Source organism: Aspergillus vadensis (assembly GCF_003184925.1).
Source record: "Aspergillus vadensis CBS 113365 unplaced genomic scaffold BO88scaffold_5, whole genome shotgun sequence".
NCBI classification, from domain to species: Eukaryota; Fungi; Ascomycota; class Eurotiomycetes; order Eurotiales; family Aspergillaceae; genus Aspergillus; species Aspergillus vadensis.
The window spans coordinates 260,743-275,755 of NW_020292043.1; the positions used below are offsets into that span (position 1 = coordinate 260,743).

At 52.7% G+C, this 15,013-nt stretch overlaps 7 protein-coding genes across 7 annotated transcripts; 4 read left to right on the forward strand and 3 right to left on the reverse strand.

The window, feature by feature from the left end:
• Positions 1-247: 247 nt before the first annotated feature.
• On the reverse strand, positions 248-2,243 carry BO88DRAFT_402791 (alpha-1,2-mannosyltransferase ALG11). The gene is made up of 3 exons (XM_025706195.1): positions 1,834-2,243; positions 1,644-1,779; positions 248-1,589 (listed from the first exon to the last, which is right to left on the reverse strand). The coding sequence occupies exons 1-3, from the start codon at positions 2,169-2,171 to the stop codon at positions 423-425; spliced, it is 1,641 nt and encodes a 546-aa protein (XP_025565233.1). The 5' UTR covers positions 2,172-2,243; the 3' UTR covers positions 248-422.
• A 222-nt stretch (positions 2,244-2,465) lies between these two features.
• Positions 2,466-4,008, forward strand: BO88DRAFT_402792 (putative mitochondrial export translocase Oxa2). The gene has a single exon (XM_025706196.1). The coding sequence runs from the start codon at positions 2,576-2,578 to the stop codon at positions 3,596-3,598; it is 1,023 nt and encodes a 340-aa protein (XP_025565234.1). The 5' UTR covers positions 2,466-2,575; the 3' UTR covers positions 3,599-4,008.
• ptcF (type 2C protein phosphatase ptcF) lies at positions 3,994-6,372 on the reverse strand. The gene is made up of 3 exons (XM_025706197.1): positions 5,584-6,372; positions 4,503-5,522; positions 3,994-4,449 (listed from the first exon to the last, which is right to left on the reverse strand). The coding sequence occupies exons 1-3, from the start codon at positions 6,258-6,260 to the stop codon at positions 4,338-4,340; spliced, it is 1,809 nt and encodes a 602-aa protein (XP_025565235.1). The 5' UTR covers positions 6,261-6,372; the 3' UTR covers positions 3,994-4,337.
• Positions 6,373-6,615: 243 nt separating this feature from the next.
• Positions 6,616-9,089, forward strand: BO88DRAFT_402794 (transcriptional repressor TCF25 family protein). The gene has a single exon (XM_025706198.1). The coding sequence runs from the start codon at positions 6,718-6,720 to the stop codon at positions 8,935-8,937; it is 2,220 nt and encodes a 739-aa protein (XP_025565236.1). The 5' UTR covers positions 6,616-6,717; the 3' UTR covers positions 8,938-9,089.
• A 405-nt stretch (positions 9,090-9,494) lies between these two features.
• On the forward strand, positions 9,495-11,317 carry BO88DRAFT_402795 (vacuolar membrane PQ loop repeat protein). The gene is made up of 5 exons (XM_025706199.1): positions 9,495-9,894; positions 9,960-10,561; positions 10,624-10,673; positions 10,731-10,789; positions 10,860-11,317. The coding sequence occupies exons 1-5, from the start codon at positions 9,784-9,786 to the stop codon at positions 11,004-11,006; spliced, it is 969 nt and encodes a 322-aa protein (XP_025565237.1). The 5' UTR covers positions 9,495-9,783; the 3' UTR covers positions 11,007-11,317.
• Positions 11,318-11,843: 526 nt separating this feature from the next.
• Positions 11,844-12,608, reverse strand: rpp1 (ribosomal protein P1; the record flags this gene model as incomplete). Its single annotated transcript, XM_025710617.1, has 4 exons — positions 11,844-11,890; positions 11,983-12,115; positions 12,249-12,326; positions 12,540-12,608. 4 exons carry the CDS (start codon positions 12,606-12,608, stop codon positions 11,844-11,846), a joined length of 327 nt encoding a protein of 108 aa, XP_025565238.1.
• A 315-nt stretch (positions 12,609-12,923) lies between these two features.
• BO88DRAFT_402797 (uncharacterized protein) lies at positions 12,924-14,933 on the forward strand. Its single transcript, XM_025706200.1, has 8 exons — positions 12,924-13,333; positions 13,403-13,484; positions 13,553-13,577; positions 13,624-13,902; positions 13,949-14,118; positions 14,167-14,380; positions 14,427-14,612; positions 14,667-14,933. Exons 1-8 carry the CDS (start codon positions 13,114-13,116, stop codon positions 14,820-14,822), a joined length of 1,332 nt encoding a protein of 443 aa, XP_025565239.1. The 5' UTR covers positions 12,924-13,113; the 3' UTR covers positions 14,823-14,933.
• Positions 14,934-15,013: the final 80 nt, after the last annotated feature.

A 15,013-nucleotide genomic window follows, 5' to 3' on the forward strand; every position in this document is an offset into this window, starting at 1 on the left:
TACTACTACTACTACTACTACTACTACTACTACTACTACTACTACTACTACTACTACTACTACTACTACTACTACTACTACTACTACTACTACTAGGATAGGCAGGTACTATTTTAGTTAGGAAGTTATGTGCTACATTCTAAAAAGAGGGGAAGGACAGGGGACGTAAGGTATAGTCTAGAGGACTGGAGCGGAGGGTGTTCTTTATTTCCCCATTGATACGAGTGATATACAAATACGATAATGTTGATGATGGATGATAATGCATTCATAAACTCCCCATTCCGCAGGAAACGCCCAACAGCTGACCAGCTAGCTCAAGTCCTTAATGGAACAGATAATAGATATGATTTTTCTTTTTTACTCTTTGAAGAGGTGGGATGAATTTGGATAATCAGATTTCTGCTACAACCATAAAACGCTCACCGCATCAATTTCCCAATCTCCTCAATCCACTTAGCATGGAACTCTTCCTCGGTGAATCTCAACGCAGACTTCCTGGCGCGTAACCGCATTGCGACCTTCTCTTCAACCGGAAGCGCAAGCGCCGCCTCGAACGAAGCAGCGAATTGCTCCTCCGTGGAGGCGCGGAATCCCGTGGCGCCATCGCCGAGATCAATGACGATGTCTTCGCGGGGACCGCCGGAGTCGTGGACCACGCTGATCAGACCGGCGGCTTGGTACTCGACGACGCAGATGCCGAAATGCTCGTTCCACATGGCGTTGACGCCGATGGAGGCCGTGGCGAGGTGCTCGAGGATGGTGGGCCAGCTGGCGTCACAGATGAAGGTGGTTTGGTCGCGGATGCGGAGTTCGTGGGCGAGTAGCCGGAGGTTGTAGATGTGGGTTTCGTCGGGGCTGGCGTGACGGACAGAACCGATGAGGACGAGCTTGGGCTCGGTTTCGGGGTCGGCGTTCTGGTCGCGACGCTCTTGGAGGAAGCGGGCGAAGGAGCGGAGGAGTAAGGGGTGGTTCTTCTCCGGGCGGAATTGGGCGATGTACAGGATGAGGGGCTGGCGGGTGCGTTCGGTCTCTGGGGACACGGTGATGGTGGACTCAAGTTCGGAGACAGCAGTGGGTGGGAAGATCACGGTGGGATCTTTGTGTGGGTTGCTTTGGCGGGAGGGACCCCAGATGGTGCGAATGTGCGCTGATGTCCAGGAGGAGTTGCACATGACGACGTCGACGTGGCCGCCTACCCAGCCGTAGAGTTTGGCAAATGCGATCCAGTACTTCCGCTTGATCTGGCCCTTGAGACCCTTTCCGGCGCCGGAGTTGACGCCTTGCAGGCCGGTCTGGTCGTCGAGGGATTGGAGCATGTCGGTGGAGATGGTCGGGTAGTGCACGTAGGCAGCGGTTGGAACGGAGGGGAAGAGAAGCTTGCTGAAAGCGAGGGTGAATGCGTAGCCCATTGTGTCAACAAAGATATCCGGAACAAGGAGGTTGAATGCATCCCAGGCAACGATGAGAGAGCCCAGGGATTGGCCGAGAAGAGTCATGTAGGGGTACATGCTGCTAACGACATATTTGCGGGTAGTGAGATAGAGCAGGACAACGGTCGGGGAGTGAAGGGTGATATTGAAGCGGTTCTGAGGTCGTCAGTATGTGCATGAAAGTCATGGGGATGCTAAATGAAGTGGTACCTGGACCCGTTCCAGCATGGCTGCTTTGTTAACCTCATGATCGCCGGTATAGATGGCACAGATGGCCTTGGGCCAGCGTTTCTGGGTTGCTCTCACGGCCTCCCAGAGAACGCGTTCACCACCGCCGCCTGCGTTACTGTAGGAAAATGATCAGTAGGAGTTGCAATGAGGGGGTTGCCGAGGGCATTACCAGAACGGATGGAAGAAGCCGATGATGCCATCCCATTCTTCATTGCGGTTGATGCCAGCGGTTCCGGAGCTGGAGCTGGAGGTATCGACCTTCTCCCAGTCTTCCTCATCACCGGAGTTGGTAGCAGAGGCAGCCTTTGTACGAGTAGCGTGTTCTTCTTCGTCAGCGCGGACACGCGAGATGATGTACTCGCGGCGAGAGCGGGTACGCTTCTGGACCAGCCAACCGACACCGCGGAGAACTAGGCGGAGAACACTCAGGGGCAGCTGGGGGAGTAGCACACAGGTCGCCAGGAGGGCGAGCACGGTGAGAACCGATTTGAGGATGAGCAGCATCATGGCTAACGAGAGACAGCTGCGGACATGGCAGGTGGATGAGGAGCGGAAGAAAAGAAGAGGAATGAAACTGGCCAGCGTGGAGGTTGAAGACGAAGCGAAGAAGCGGGTCGATCTCGAGATCCTTATCGATAGCCCGTATGGTATGATACATTACATTACACACGAGACAGACTGACAGTATGGTCAATCATTGTCTTGTTCCTATCACCACGTGATATCAAACTTCCACGTGATGACATGTTTTCCACCCTCGGCGGCCCTTCGATTCATTCTGGTCTGATTCGATCAACTCGGCGCGGCATTGGTGAGACATTGTCTCTTGATCCCATAGTTCCGTCATTTCATTCTTGTACATATTCTGTTTCTCCAACTCATACGTCCAGCCAACCCGCCAATCACTCAACATGCGGCCATTCCGATTGTCGCATCCCGCACGCAAGACGGCGGCTTTCCAGCAGGTCCGGCATTTCCACCCAACCCGTCCAGCTCCCTTCATCAACGAAGCCCTCGAACTCTCCTCCGCCTTTCTTCACAATGTCCACGCTATTTCCGGTCTACCATGGGCCGTATCCATCCCATTGAGTGCTCTGATCGTCCGAACAACCGTTGCTCTGCCACTACAACTCTACAGCAAGATGCAAGCGAAACGGGAACGGGATGCGATACCACTTCTTCATGCGTGGAACCGATGCTTTAAAGAGAATTTGCAGAAATCAGAGGACTATACTCGCGAGGATCGCCTATTGCTCGCCAAAATGGACCCTACAAGGGCCCAAAAGCAACAACTCATGAAGCAATTCCTGGAAAGGAAACGAATCGTACACCGTCGCTTGGGCATTCCCCGGTTCTGGAAGCCGCTGAACTTCCTCCAACTACCCATCTGGATTTCCATTATGGAGAGTCTCCGCGCCATGTCCGGCAATGACCGTGGTCTAGTACCTTGGCTTCTATCGCGCCTTGAGCCCGAGTCCGCGGATCCCTCGTCTGCCCTGCATCTGGCGGTCGAGCCCTCACTCGCCAATGAGGGTGCCCTTTGGTTCCCTGATCTCCTGGCCGGAGATCCTACCGGTATCCTGCCCCTGGCACTAACACTATCTATCCTGCTGAATATCCGAATGGGCTGGAAGGCCCAGCCTCTGAAGAACCTGGCCGATCTGCCCAAGGTAGAGATGTACAAGCAGCTTTCCTTGCGGGGAATTCGGATGTTTGTTCAGGTGCTGGCGTTGAATGTGGGATTGTCATCATACGTGTCGGAGATGCCTACCGCATTGATGATCTACTGGCTCACCAGTACGAACGTCGCTACGTTGCAGACCTTACTCCTGGATCGGGTGCTTTTCCCGGTCAAGCCCCTGCCTGTATGGAAGAGGCACTATGTCATGTACAAAACACCGAAAAGCCTGGCGCCTCCGGCCAAGAAGTCATGAAGTCAGGTTACGAATATGATATGCAGACACATGGGAGTATGTGATACCAGGCTATAGCCGACCGGAACGGACCCAAAGGATATGACAGTCATGTCCGGTGATGCTGGGGCTCTGCTCAGTCATGAGTACTGAAACGCGCCTGAGGTAGTTTCGCTTTTGAAGGCCTCACTTCTATGGGAAGGAAATGCGTCGCGTTTTCTTCGATCAAAACTACACGGGTGCAATCAGTCAATGGACTTACTTGTCCATGATTAAATACATTGTGCCATGGCCTGGCCTGACAGACCAGAGACAGGGTGCTCGAGCACTGAGGGAGCTTGAAGATATCAGCGCAATTATGGCGTGGCGGACATGTACCGCTTTGTAATATTATTAGAATCTCGATACCCCAAGAATAGCATCAATTACACTTGCAAAAGCAGGAGCTACACGAATGTAACGATCTATGTCATGTGTATCTCATTTCATGCTAATTAATGCATACTAAAGCAAGAGTAAAATCCCCATCAGGCTCCGCGCGCGTAACGCCGGCTGTACTGCCAGTCCATTTAGTCAGGGTGAAAGAAAATTATAAAAGACAGGAAATGCCGTCAACCGTGTATGCATGTATCACGAACGGGCATCAATGACAAAGGATAAGAAATGGAAATGGAATCGAGCATGTTTTCTTGCGTCTCTCTTTTCTGTCTCTTTGACGCCAATTGTAATGATGTCTTATGGTAAAAGTCATGGGTTTAAATTACAGCTTGGCCTTGACGCTCTCCTCGGATGCGCTGGCCTCTTCATTAATGGTGACGGTGCGGTTGTCAGGGCCCTCGCCGAAGAAGATGACCTCGACAGTTACATCGTCACTGGATGAAGTTAGCGGGATCTCAGTGAATGATAAAGTAGGGAAGAAGCATACCGGTATCTGCGGGAATAAGGACTGGGAAGAGTCAGCAAGGCGGAGACCATCTCCTTGTCCTTTCCACCCATGGCATTGCGCACAAGGTGAGTCGCGGCGTTTTGATCTTCAACAGTGAAGCGGGTGGCTGCTCCAGCGATGTCGTATTGCTGCTGGCGGATAGGACGACGTTGGCCTTCAGCGTCGGTCGCCTTGGGCCCCTCAACAGGCAGCTCAGACTTGTTGCCAAAGCTAAACCAGCTCTTCAGCCAGGCCTTGTTGCTGCCACTGGCGCCGAGCTGCTGTTGCTGCTCAACCCACTGGCCAACAAGACCGACAACTTCCTCATTGCTCAACATCTCCCAGAGACCGTCGGTTGCAAGGACGAGGAAGTCACCGCTGCCGGGCTCCATCTTTGTGGTGGTGACAATTGGCTCGGCAGTCACGTAGGGAGGGGTCTTCAGCAGGGGATGGGGAGTGCGACCAAAGAACTGTCGTTTGATCTTGTCCTGAGTATCCTTGCTCCACTTGTAGAACGCATCTCCGAAAGAGCGACTCGGCTCGAGCTGTCCGAGAATCCGTCCGTTGCGCACAACGTTAGGCTCTCCAGGATGCTCCTCCCGTAGACGCTTCATCTCAGACGGAGTTCCACCAGTCTGGTCCTCAGAAAGAGGCGTTGCGGTCCATTTACCGTTCGCAGCACGACGACCCAGAACAGCTCTGGAGTCACCTGCGCAGGCGACCTTCAAATCCTTAGATTGGGAGTCGTAGAAAGCAAGAAGGGCGCAAGATCCGGAAAGAGCAGGCGCAAGCATCTCGGCTGCGACCCGGCGCGAGTTGGACTTGAGCACCTTGTCGACGCTGCTGTGCACGATATCGTCGTCCAGACGAGTGAACCCTTGCTTAATCGCGGCGTCAATGGCAGCGGATGAGGGCGTCAACAGAGAGGGGTCAGCAGCCGCGGCTTTGTAGGTGGTGTTCAATTCACGAGCGACGTAGGAGATGAGAACATTGCGCAACTTGGCAGATGTTGTCCAGCCTCTGCGAAACAATAGGTTAGTATGAGGAAGAAACCTGATCGTATAGAATTCTGTAAACGCACGAATGACCATCAAACACCGCCCAGAACATCCAATCACTCTTGGATTCGCCTTGATTGGCTGCCGCTACGGACGACGGCACCTCGATAATCTTTTCGGCATGATCATCCTCAATTGGAGAATTGCTGGGCACCTGCACAATATCGTAGCGGACCACTCCCTTGCCCCGGTTCACCAGGTATGACTCCTCATTCTTCCTGAGCTTCTGTGTGGCTTGCTCTGGGGTCAACATTTCGAGAACTCGACGGTCGGAATCGTCTGTGTGCTTGGACAATGGCTGATCTCCAGAGATAGGGGCGGTAAAGAACTGGTCATTATCCACCAGCAGTGCACGTCGAGTGGCCTCCGCAGGGGCTTCAGCTTGTGCGCCAGCGGTTGAATACGAACGGAGTTGCGATGAGGTTGGGTTCAGACCCGCCGATGTCTGGCCGGTGCCCTGATAAGCGTACCAGGCGCCCGAGGCGACGGCGGTCGAAATGACAGCGATCGAGAAGTTCCGAAGATGCATCGACGACTGGAGGGGGGCGGGGAGATAAGAGGGGTGTTTGCCCGTGGAGGAAGCACGTAGACCGAGACTCCGACTGCTGGAGAAGGACACGGCGCACGGTTTCCTACCAGTGACCTTCCATGCTGGCACGCGACGGGCAGTACGAAGGGCTTGAAAAGCCGCACGACGCATTGGGCCGGCGGATAGAGGGTTGTATGTGAGCCGGGAGTGTCTTGGCTACTCTCCGTCTCTCCGTCTCTGGTTTCGGAGAACAACAAAAGCAAGCAGAAGATAAGCAAGTGAGAAACAGACGAGATGCGGTGGAGGCAAGCAACTACTTTCAACCACGGGATCTCGCCGCCATTGCGTCATGTGATACCGTGTATGTATTGTTTGTGACCTTACATACGGCGGCTTCCGAAAGGGGCTTAAGCAAAACTGACCCAGAACCCCGCTAAGCCTGTCTCGGCCGTGTCGTCATTCCCCGCGGGACTGCCCGATTCAATCATATTCTTTTGTTCTTTGACTCTTGGGCTTTCCTGTCAATATCTTTTCCGCGTCGCTGTCTGCGTGTGTGGCCCATTGCGCCTAGTGATATCAGATCACTCTCGACTGCTTCTACAGATTCGAATATATTGTCGACTCCTGAATGTCCTCCCGTGCGCTCCGCAAGCTGCAAAAGCAGCGCGAACAAGAGCTGCAGCTGGCACAACTCGAACAAGAGAATGATGACTCGAGCGATGAAGAGCCGGTGGTCCGGCCGTCGAAGCCGAAGCTCAATGCATTTGATTTGTTGAACTCGGTGGACGACGACGACGAAGATGAGCAGGAGTCCGAGATTGAAGCCGAGATCGAGGAACCTGAGCCGGTGACTCAACCTAAGGAGGAGGTTCCTGCACCTGCACCTGCACCTAAGCCCGCAGCCCCGGGAAAGAAAAATAAAAAGAACAAGAAAAAGAAGAAGGCGGGGGCTAAATCAGGGGCTCATGCTGCTTCTCCCGAGGCTACAGGACTCGATGATATTGACAAAGCGCTGAAAGACTTGGCCGTCAACCCTAAACACCCCGCACACTCTGGTGGTTCAGCCGCCGCAGAAGACCGCGATGCTGGATTCCCGAAAACACCGGAAGCACTTCTCGCCATTGATCCTAGATGCCTGAATGCGACGAACGAGATGCGCAAATTATTTGGAAATGTCGTGTTGGAAAACTTCGATCAAGATACTGGATCAGGTCGCAGGAGAGATAGAGGCCGGGAGACGCTTGACTTAGGGCAGGCATTGACAGGTCGGTACAGTCCTGCCAGTAGGGGTCAGAGTCTGGCAGGCGTGACGCAGCGGCGGAATGTTCTCATGCAGGGCAGAGATGAGTGGCCTCGGTCTCCCAGTGGTGGCCTTGGAATGGAGCTGGTCGAAAAGCTCCAAAATGGCTCTACTATGTACAAGATTGTGCACAATTCTTCATATACGGACGTGCAGAGGCAGTTCGATATGTGCGTGGAGTCAATGGATCCCCAAAGAATGATCCACCTCTTACAATACAATCCATACCACATCTCTACCCTCCTACAGGTGTCTGAAATAGCAAAGCATCAGGGTGATCATGCGGTCTCGGCTGACCTACTCGAGCGCGCACTATTCAATATCGGTCGTTCAGCCCATTCGTCTTTCAGCAATCTCGTTAAGCAAGGCCAGGCAAAACTTGACTTTGTGCATATGGAAAACCGCGAGCTGTGGCTGGTTGGGTGGAGGTACATCGCTAACCTGGGCATGAAGGGTACTTGGCGGACGGCGTATGAGTGGGCGAAGCTACTGTTGAGTCTCAATGAGACTGACCCATACTGCATCCGGCTTCTTATCGATCACTTGGCCCTGCGAGGCCGAGAATATGCCCATTTCGTGGATTTGTGCACACAGACGCGTCTGAGCAAGGAGTGGGAGGCTCTTCCCAACATCCAGTGCTCACTCGCACTGGCCTATCTACGACTTAACAAACCGAAGGAATGCCGCGAGCAGCTGCGTCGAGCCATGTCGCGCTACCCGTGGGTGTTCTGCAAGATGGCGCAAGAGCTCGACATCCAGCCCATGCCCAAGAGGATCTGGGGCAAGATGCCACCCACAGACGCCCATGAACTCTTTACCGAACTCTATATTAGCCGTGCCAAGGACCTCTGGAACACTCCCGAAGCGGTTTCTCTGATCGTAGAAGTGGCCGACACGCTTCCTGACGAGGAAGAGCCCGTTGAACCGCCAGAGATCTCGCTGGATATCGCACGCCATGTCGTACTGTCCGATATCCCTCGGGTCACGACGCACCTGCCAAACCGCTTCGTCGCTGGACGCCTCTCCGCATCCGATCCCCTTCCTCCGTACGAGTCGGAAGCCTATCGTCAGCAGTCCGACCCCACGCCATCCTACTTGTCGCAGGTACCAGATGTAGGGCGGCCACAATGGCTGCGAGACCTGCTTGATCAGCTGAACAACGGAGCTATTCATTTCCCTAGGTTCCAGCGTGATGGAGAGGAAGTACACGAAGATGACGTTCCATCGGAGACCGAAGCTGAGGACAACCGTGCGCCGGCCCACCCCAGCGCCGATCAGCAACCCGTTCTCGAACAGTGGCTGTTGAACGACGGGATGCACACGCTGGAAGCGTTTCTTCAGCAGTATGGAGTTGACCGGGGAAACTGGGGCGAAGTGCTCGACTATTCCCCGCTGACGGAGTATGTGGATGGCTTGGAACTGGTTCAGCCAGAGTCGGAGCGCGAGCGCTTGCTGCATGGACCAATTCGGGAGGCGATGGGAGACATGGTGGTTTCCATGCTGGAGGACGAGCTCCAGCTGCTTCAGTACGACGAGGAAGAAGCTTGATACCCAGGGTGAATTATCGCGTGTAACCTATACAACATTTAAGGAAAAGTATTTGCTGCATGGGCATTCAGATGGGCTTAGTAGACAGATTAGAATATAGATGGTTGTTGATCAGAATTCCTCAATATCACAAGAAAGATATTAATAAAGACAGATAACTTGATCTACTGTAACTACAATTTATCGATCGTGATGTTGCTGCTTTCGCGACCCAGTAAAACAAAGTGTATATTTCAGAATACTAGTAGCAGTAAGTAGTACTATATGGCTTGCTTCGCAAGGGACCCCTGCACAATACGACGTTACCAATGGCTATGCGGCTTAGATGCATCCATTCCATTTCTAGAGATACTCACCTACATGTACCCAAACAGTTCTATCCACATCCAAAGCAATGGTAATTATCATGGGGGAACTTGACAAGCTGATAAGGGATAGGATGAAGCTAAATGAATGACACCACGAAGACAGACAGCTTAGTCAAAAGCATTCCTGACCGGCTCCACCCGCAACCATGCGCCAATCTATTCAGTCCCCAAGTGACTCAATTGTCGCCATTTTAATAGCTTCATTCCTTCGTGCTTCCCTCCTACACATTCCATGAAAAATTTCTTCAACCACCAGATTCCTCCGAATCGAGCAGCTGACCCTTCATTTTTCACTATCCGCTCTTATCGCGACCCTATGCGCCCGAACGGCAAGGGATTTTCTCAATAAAACCGCTTTATCATAGGAGGGTTCCTTATCTCTGCCCGTCATTGATTGAGTCGAGCAGTCCGCAAGAGTTTCCCTCCAAACTCTAGCAACAACTCTTGCACCTCACTGCCCCCAATACCTCAAATCAAGATGGCGGCTCTCTGGACAGCTACCAATGCCGACTCTGTCCCTCTCACTTCTCGCGAAGCAGCCTCTGGCTTGCTGGGTTCGATATCACTCACCTGCTGGATCTTTCTCCTCGTAAGCCCTCTAATCCTCTATTCTCTCCCCATACTACAATCAAACCATACTGACGAGACTTTCAGGTCCCCCAACTAATCGAAAACTACCGCAACGGCAACGCCGAAGCTATTTCCCTCCTCTTCCTCTTCGTCTGGTTCCTCGGCGACATCACCAACCTAATCGGAGGCGCCTGGGCAGGTCTCGTGCCCGTAATTGTCGCCATCGCCGTGTACTTCTGCATCGCGGACGGGGTCCTCATCGGACAATGTCTCTACTACAAGGCGCGGAACTCTCGGCAGCCGCGCCCCCGCCGCCGCACTTCCTCTTCCGTGTTCGAGCCAAGCACGCCCGATCCTACGACGCCGCTGCTGGGCCGGCGGTTCAGTGATGCGTATGCGCAGACAGGCGAAACTCTGGACAACCCTAGGAACTCGACGCGCCGCGCGGAAAGCAGCAGTGATGATATGCTGGCTAAGATTGTTGAGGAGAATGATGTGGGGCGCAAGGCGTGGGTGAAGAATTTTAGCAGTGTGCTGGGCATCTGCGTTATTGGAATGGCAGGGTGGACGGTTGCGTGGCGGACGGGCGTGTGGAAGCCCGCGCCAGTAGAGGAGGGGCTGGGAGGCGTGGATATGGCGCCTGGGGCAATGGTGTTGGGGTATATCAGTGCGGTTTGTTATCTTGGGTATGCTTGTTTTCTATGCTTTAATGGGGAGAGTGATGGTGCTGGTGCTAATCTGGATATAGGGCGCGACTTCCACAGATCTACAAGAACTACTGCGATAAGTCGTGCGAGGGTATGTATATCCCTTTTTGATTGGGGTAATGTGGTTGGAGCTAACATATGAGTATAGGACTCTCGCTACTGTTCTTCATCCTCTCTCTTATGGGAAACCTCACCTACGGCGCAGGCGTAAGTCTACCTATCTATCACAATTCCCATGATTTACATAAACCCAGACTAAATAAAAAACTTCTTATAGATCATCTGCCACTCCACAGAAAGGAACTATATTGTGACCAATGTCCCATGGCTGATTGGCTCCCTCGGCACCATGGTCGAGGACGTGACCATCTTCGTGCAGTTCCGACTCTACGCGACACGCGACCAGGACACGGCTGCTGTTTAGCGCGTCTGTTGCACATTAATTTTGTATTGTGTGTTTGTGTGCTGTTTGTAAGGTTGTCTTGGTTCTATGCTGCTGATGGTTTAGCGTGTCTAGCTAGTACTTTATTGTCTGGGGTTGTATTATTGGTTGGTTGTACTGTATGGGCTGGCGGTGTCTAAAAGTTCTTTATCTCGATCTTGATCTTGCATTGCGGAGTGGGGATTACTGTTGTTGTTATCGATACTTATGGATATTGATTTGCTGATGTTGATGTACATCGATTGGCGGGATATTTGTTGTATGGGGAAGTTTGGTGCACAGGGCAGGCGGAGTATAGTATATATAGTACTATAGTATACTATAATCATACGAACTACTGGTGTCTACATCTAGATCTACAGAACATATGGAAACAGTGGGAACGAGGTTTTGCTCATGGTCGCATGACAGACATTGCATGAGAGCTGGGGCACCTAAGCTCGAAAGAACACGCCATATAGCATAGTAGCAACAAGCACACAACATCAGAGACACAAGAGGAGCCGAAGCCGAACCTCTTCCGCCCCCCCAGGAAAAACCGGAATCGCAAGGGCATCGCGGTTTTCCCTCCAGAAAGTAGTACTACGTAAGAGACACATTTCTGGTTCTTAATTTCTTCACGACGGAGCCTATCATGCGAGCAGAGCGCCCAGTCCCACCGGATGTCCTTGTCCGTTCATTCTTTCTTTTAATTTTCCCTTTTTGGTCTTCGTGCGGTCGCGTAGTATCAGGTACAAGAAATGCGAGGGGGCGAAAAGGAGGTAGTAAGGAAACGAGATAGAAAAGGAAAAATTAGGAAACCCGAACGGTTGAAGACGCTTAGTCGAAAAGACCGAAGCCCATGTCCTCGTCGGACTCCTCCTTCTCTGTATAGAAGTTAGCCCAAATGTTCCGATTCCTATGATGCCCTGCCATTGCAATCGCCATGACAATTGAAATGTTGTAGTATGTTCCGTACCTTCTTCCTTCTTCTCCTCAGCGGCGGCAGCCTCGGCGGGGGCAGCAGCGCCACCGGCAGCAGCAGCGGGGGCGGCAGGGCCAGCGGAGCCGACGTTGGTCAGGAGCTCCTTGATGTCCTTGCCCTCGAGAGCCTATTGATAAACCGACGTGTAAGTCTTTGTGTTTGATTCCAGATGGTGATGGTGGATAGTCGGGTTGAATCGCGAATCGCATGCGATGATGGAAACTGAGATGTGTTGCGAAGGTTGGACGGATTTAATTTACCTTGGCGAAGATGGAAGTCCAGATGGGCTCAACCTCCTGAACCTTGGCGGCAGACAGGAGAGTCTGGAGCTTGTCGGCCTGTATTAAAGAAATTCCAATATTAGTCCAATTTTGATCTTATAACCTTGAATTTTCCAACCCGGCATTTTGTGCATGTTCCGATTCCTTGGTATCGTCCTGATCCATCTCTTTTCGCGACACTTTCATATTTTTCCTGCTCTTTCCTAGCACTATGTCCCATCCTTGCCTGCCATTCCAATGCCCGGGTTGAAATCAAGGGTCAATACGTACGGTGACCTCGATGCCGTCATCCGCGAGGATGAGGGCGGCGTAGGAGCAAGCGAGCTCGGCAGTAGACATGGTGGTCGACGGGGGGGTTGGACTGGACTGGAGTCTCGAGAGGGATGGGGATAAAAAGAGGAAGAGAAGGACGGGAGACTTTTTTGTAACGGCCTGGTCGAGAAGGGGAGTCGGACGGTGAGTGACTAACGCTTGCCCCGAACGGAAGTTGTGTGTTGAGCACCGCAGAAGCCCTCGCTTAGGGCTGCTCCCGTTTGGGCTTAGTGTTAGCACCCCTCGCCCGTGACTAGGCGCTATCCCGCTTCGGGCCAGATAGCTTGGCAATGCCATCATCGCCTGATGGGCTTCACGTTGCTTTCCCGCCCGTGGACTTTACTTCAATGCGGATGTATCTCTTATTAGATCCTGTCTACCTGGCTTGGCTGTTGTGTCGCTGATTAAGAATCAACTGGGATATCTCTTTGAATTCCGTGCAATCCGCATCTGCGTCCCCGATTCCATTACTTCGTTATCTATCTTCTTCCCCTCTCCTCCCCTCCCCTCCCTCCCCTCTCTCTCCAGCAGCATGGACTCCCCCGCTATCCCCGCCCCGCTGGACCCGAAAGAGCAGCCAATCCTTGAGCGTCTGTTGCGCACTCGCGATGCTCTCATCTTGCTTAAACAAGACAAGTCTTCATATATCAAATCTCGCGATGTTCTTCCTCTCTATGAAGAGGTGGTTGCCGAGGTAGAAAAGCTCAATGCCGCGCGCAAGGAACAGGATCGCCGGCGGGCACATAATCGACGTTAGCACTGAGTGGGCCTGTGTATGGATGATGGTGACCATAGGAATGCTGACTTGTGCGATGTTCTAGTGGACTATGTTCTTGACGATTGCTTCCAACTCATTTCGCTGCTATTCCTGACCGTTGGTCGCAACAATGAAGCTCCTGCTGTGTATGTTCCTTCTGTCTGGTGTGAGGTTAAAAGTGAACTATACTAACATGTTCGTCGCTGTAATATAGGTACTCTCTTGCGACGACTGTTCAGGTATGCGTGACCGTCTCTGCGATACTACCCCCTACTAACCGTTCAGCGTCTACTCGACCACCTGGAAGAGGCCGGCTTCTACAGTTCCAAAGACCTGATCTCCATCACCAAGACCCTTGCGAACATGAACGATACCCTCGAGCGATGCCGCCAAGCTTACTCCCCTGCCCTTATCACCCTGCTCGAGAGTCGTCTGGAGAAATGTCAGCTGTTGTTGGAGAAATTGCAGAGTGGTCTGGCTAAGCTGGGTCCGGAACTGGCGGCTACACATGAGACGCTCGTGTCTATATTGCGATCGACATCGGCCGTGAACACCCGCTCTAAGGTAGTCTACCCTTGTCGATCGGAAGTGTGCAAACTGACATTGGTAGTTTTCATCCTCCGAGGTCACCGCGCTTCGGACCCAACTGAAGAAGATTGAGGAGGGCATGAAGGACGGACAATTCGTGGATGCTGAAGGGGTGCCGCTTTCCGGTGCTCAGGAAGACGTCAAGCTGCTGATGGAAAGGTGTTGGCTCTGGACGGAGATTGTGCTGGAGCGGTATGTATGGATGGCGACACAATAGAATCCTGTGCTGATTTGTCGCAGACAAGGAAAGATCGACGAAAGGTTCAAGGAACAGTACGACAAATTGATCGAGATCCGCAACCAGCTAGACCGCCTGGCTGTGACACAGGCATGGTCGCTTCGCGAGACGGACTTGTTTGGCTACCAGCGCAAGCTCGACCGGATTGATGAGGCACGGGTGAACGGCAACTTTGTGGATGCGGAAGGCAACACAGCAGACATTCATGCGCAGAGGGTAAGTCGCATCGGGGCTTTTATGGTTCATGCTAACTTGGGTGTAGACATTACTGTACCTGATCCGGCGTAGTTACGGGTACATCTATGCGCTGCTGATCTCCTCGGAGCCGGTGTCGGAGGCGCTGTTGCCAGTGTACAACCAGCTACAGACGCTGCGCAAATGCCTACTGGAGGTGCAGGAGTCAGGGGGCGTATCGAACTCGCGCGAGCTCTATCCGTACAGCATGAAGGTAGGTGCTGCTTTCGCAGATGAGAGTTGGCAGGTGCTAACGACAATGCAATAGCTCAACTCGATTGACAACATGCGCGTGGACGGCAAGTTCTACGTGGGCACCGACATCCCCGAAGGCCAGGGCAGCGTGAACGCGTTGCTGGCGGAATGCTACGACATTGTATGGGAATTGCGGGCTGCAGTGGACGAAGACGAGCGGACGGCGTAGATGGGAAGGATGTCTTAATATGTACTAATGCGGACGGGAGGATATCTTGCTGGCTTTGGAGGCGTTAGGGAGTTGGACCGTCGTAGTGAATGAATGGTTGATTGATTGAACTATAAACCAAGTTGAAATCATGAAGCGATCCCTGCATGAATCCTACATGACATCACCTCCGCTCCGCCCCGCTGGGCCCC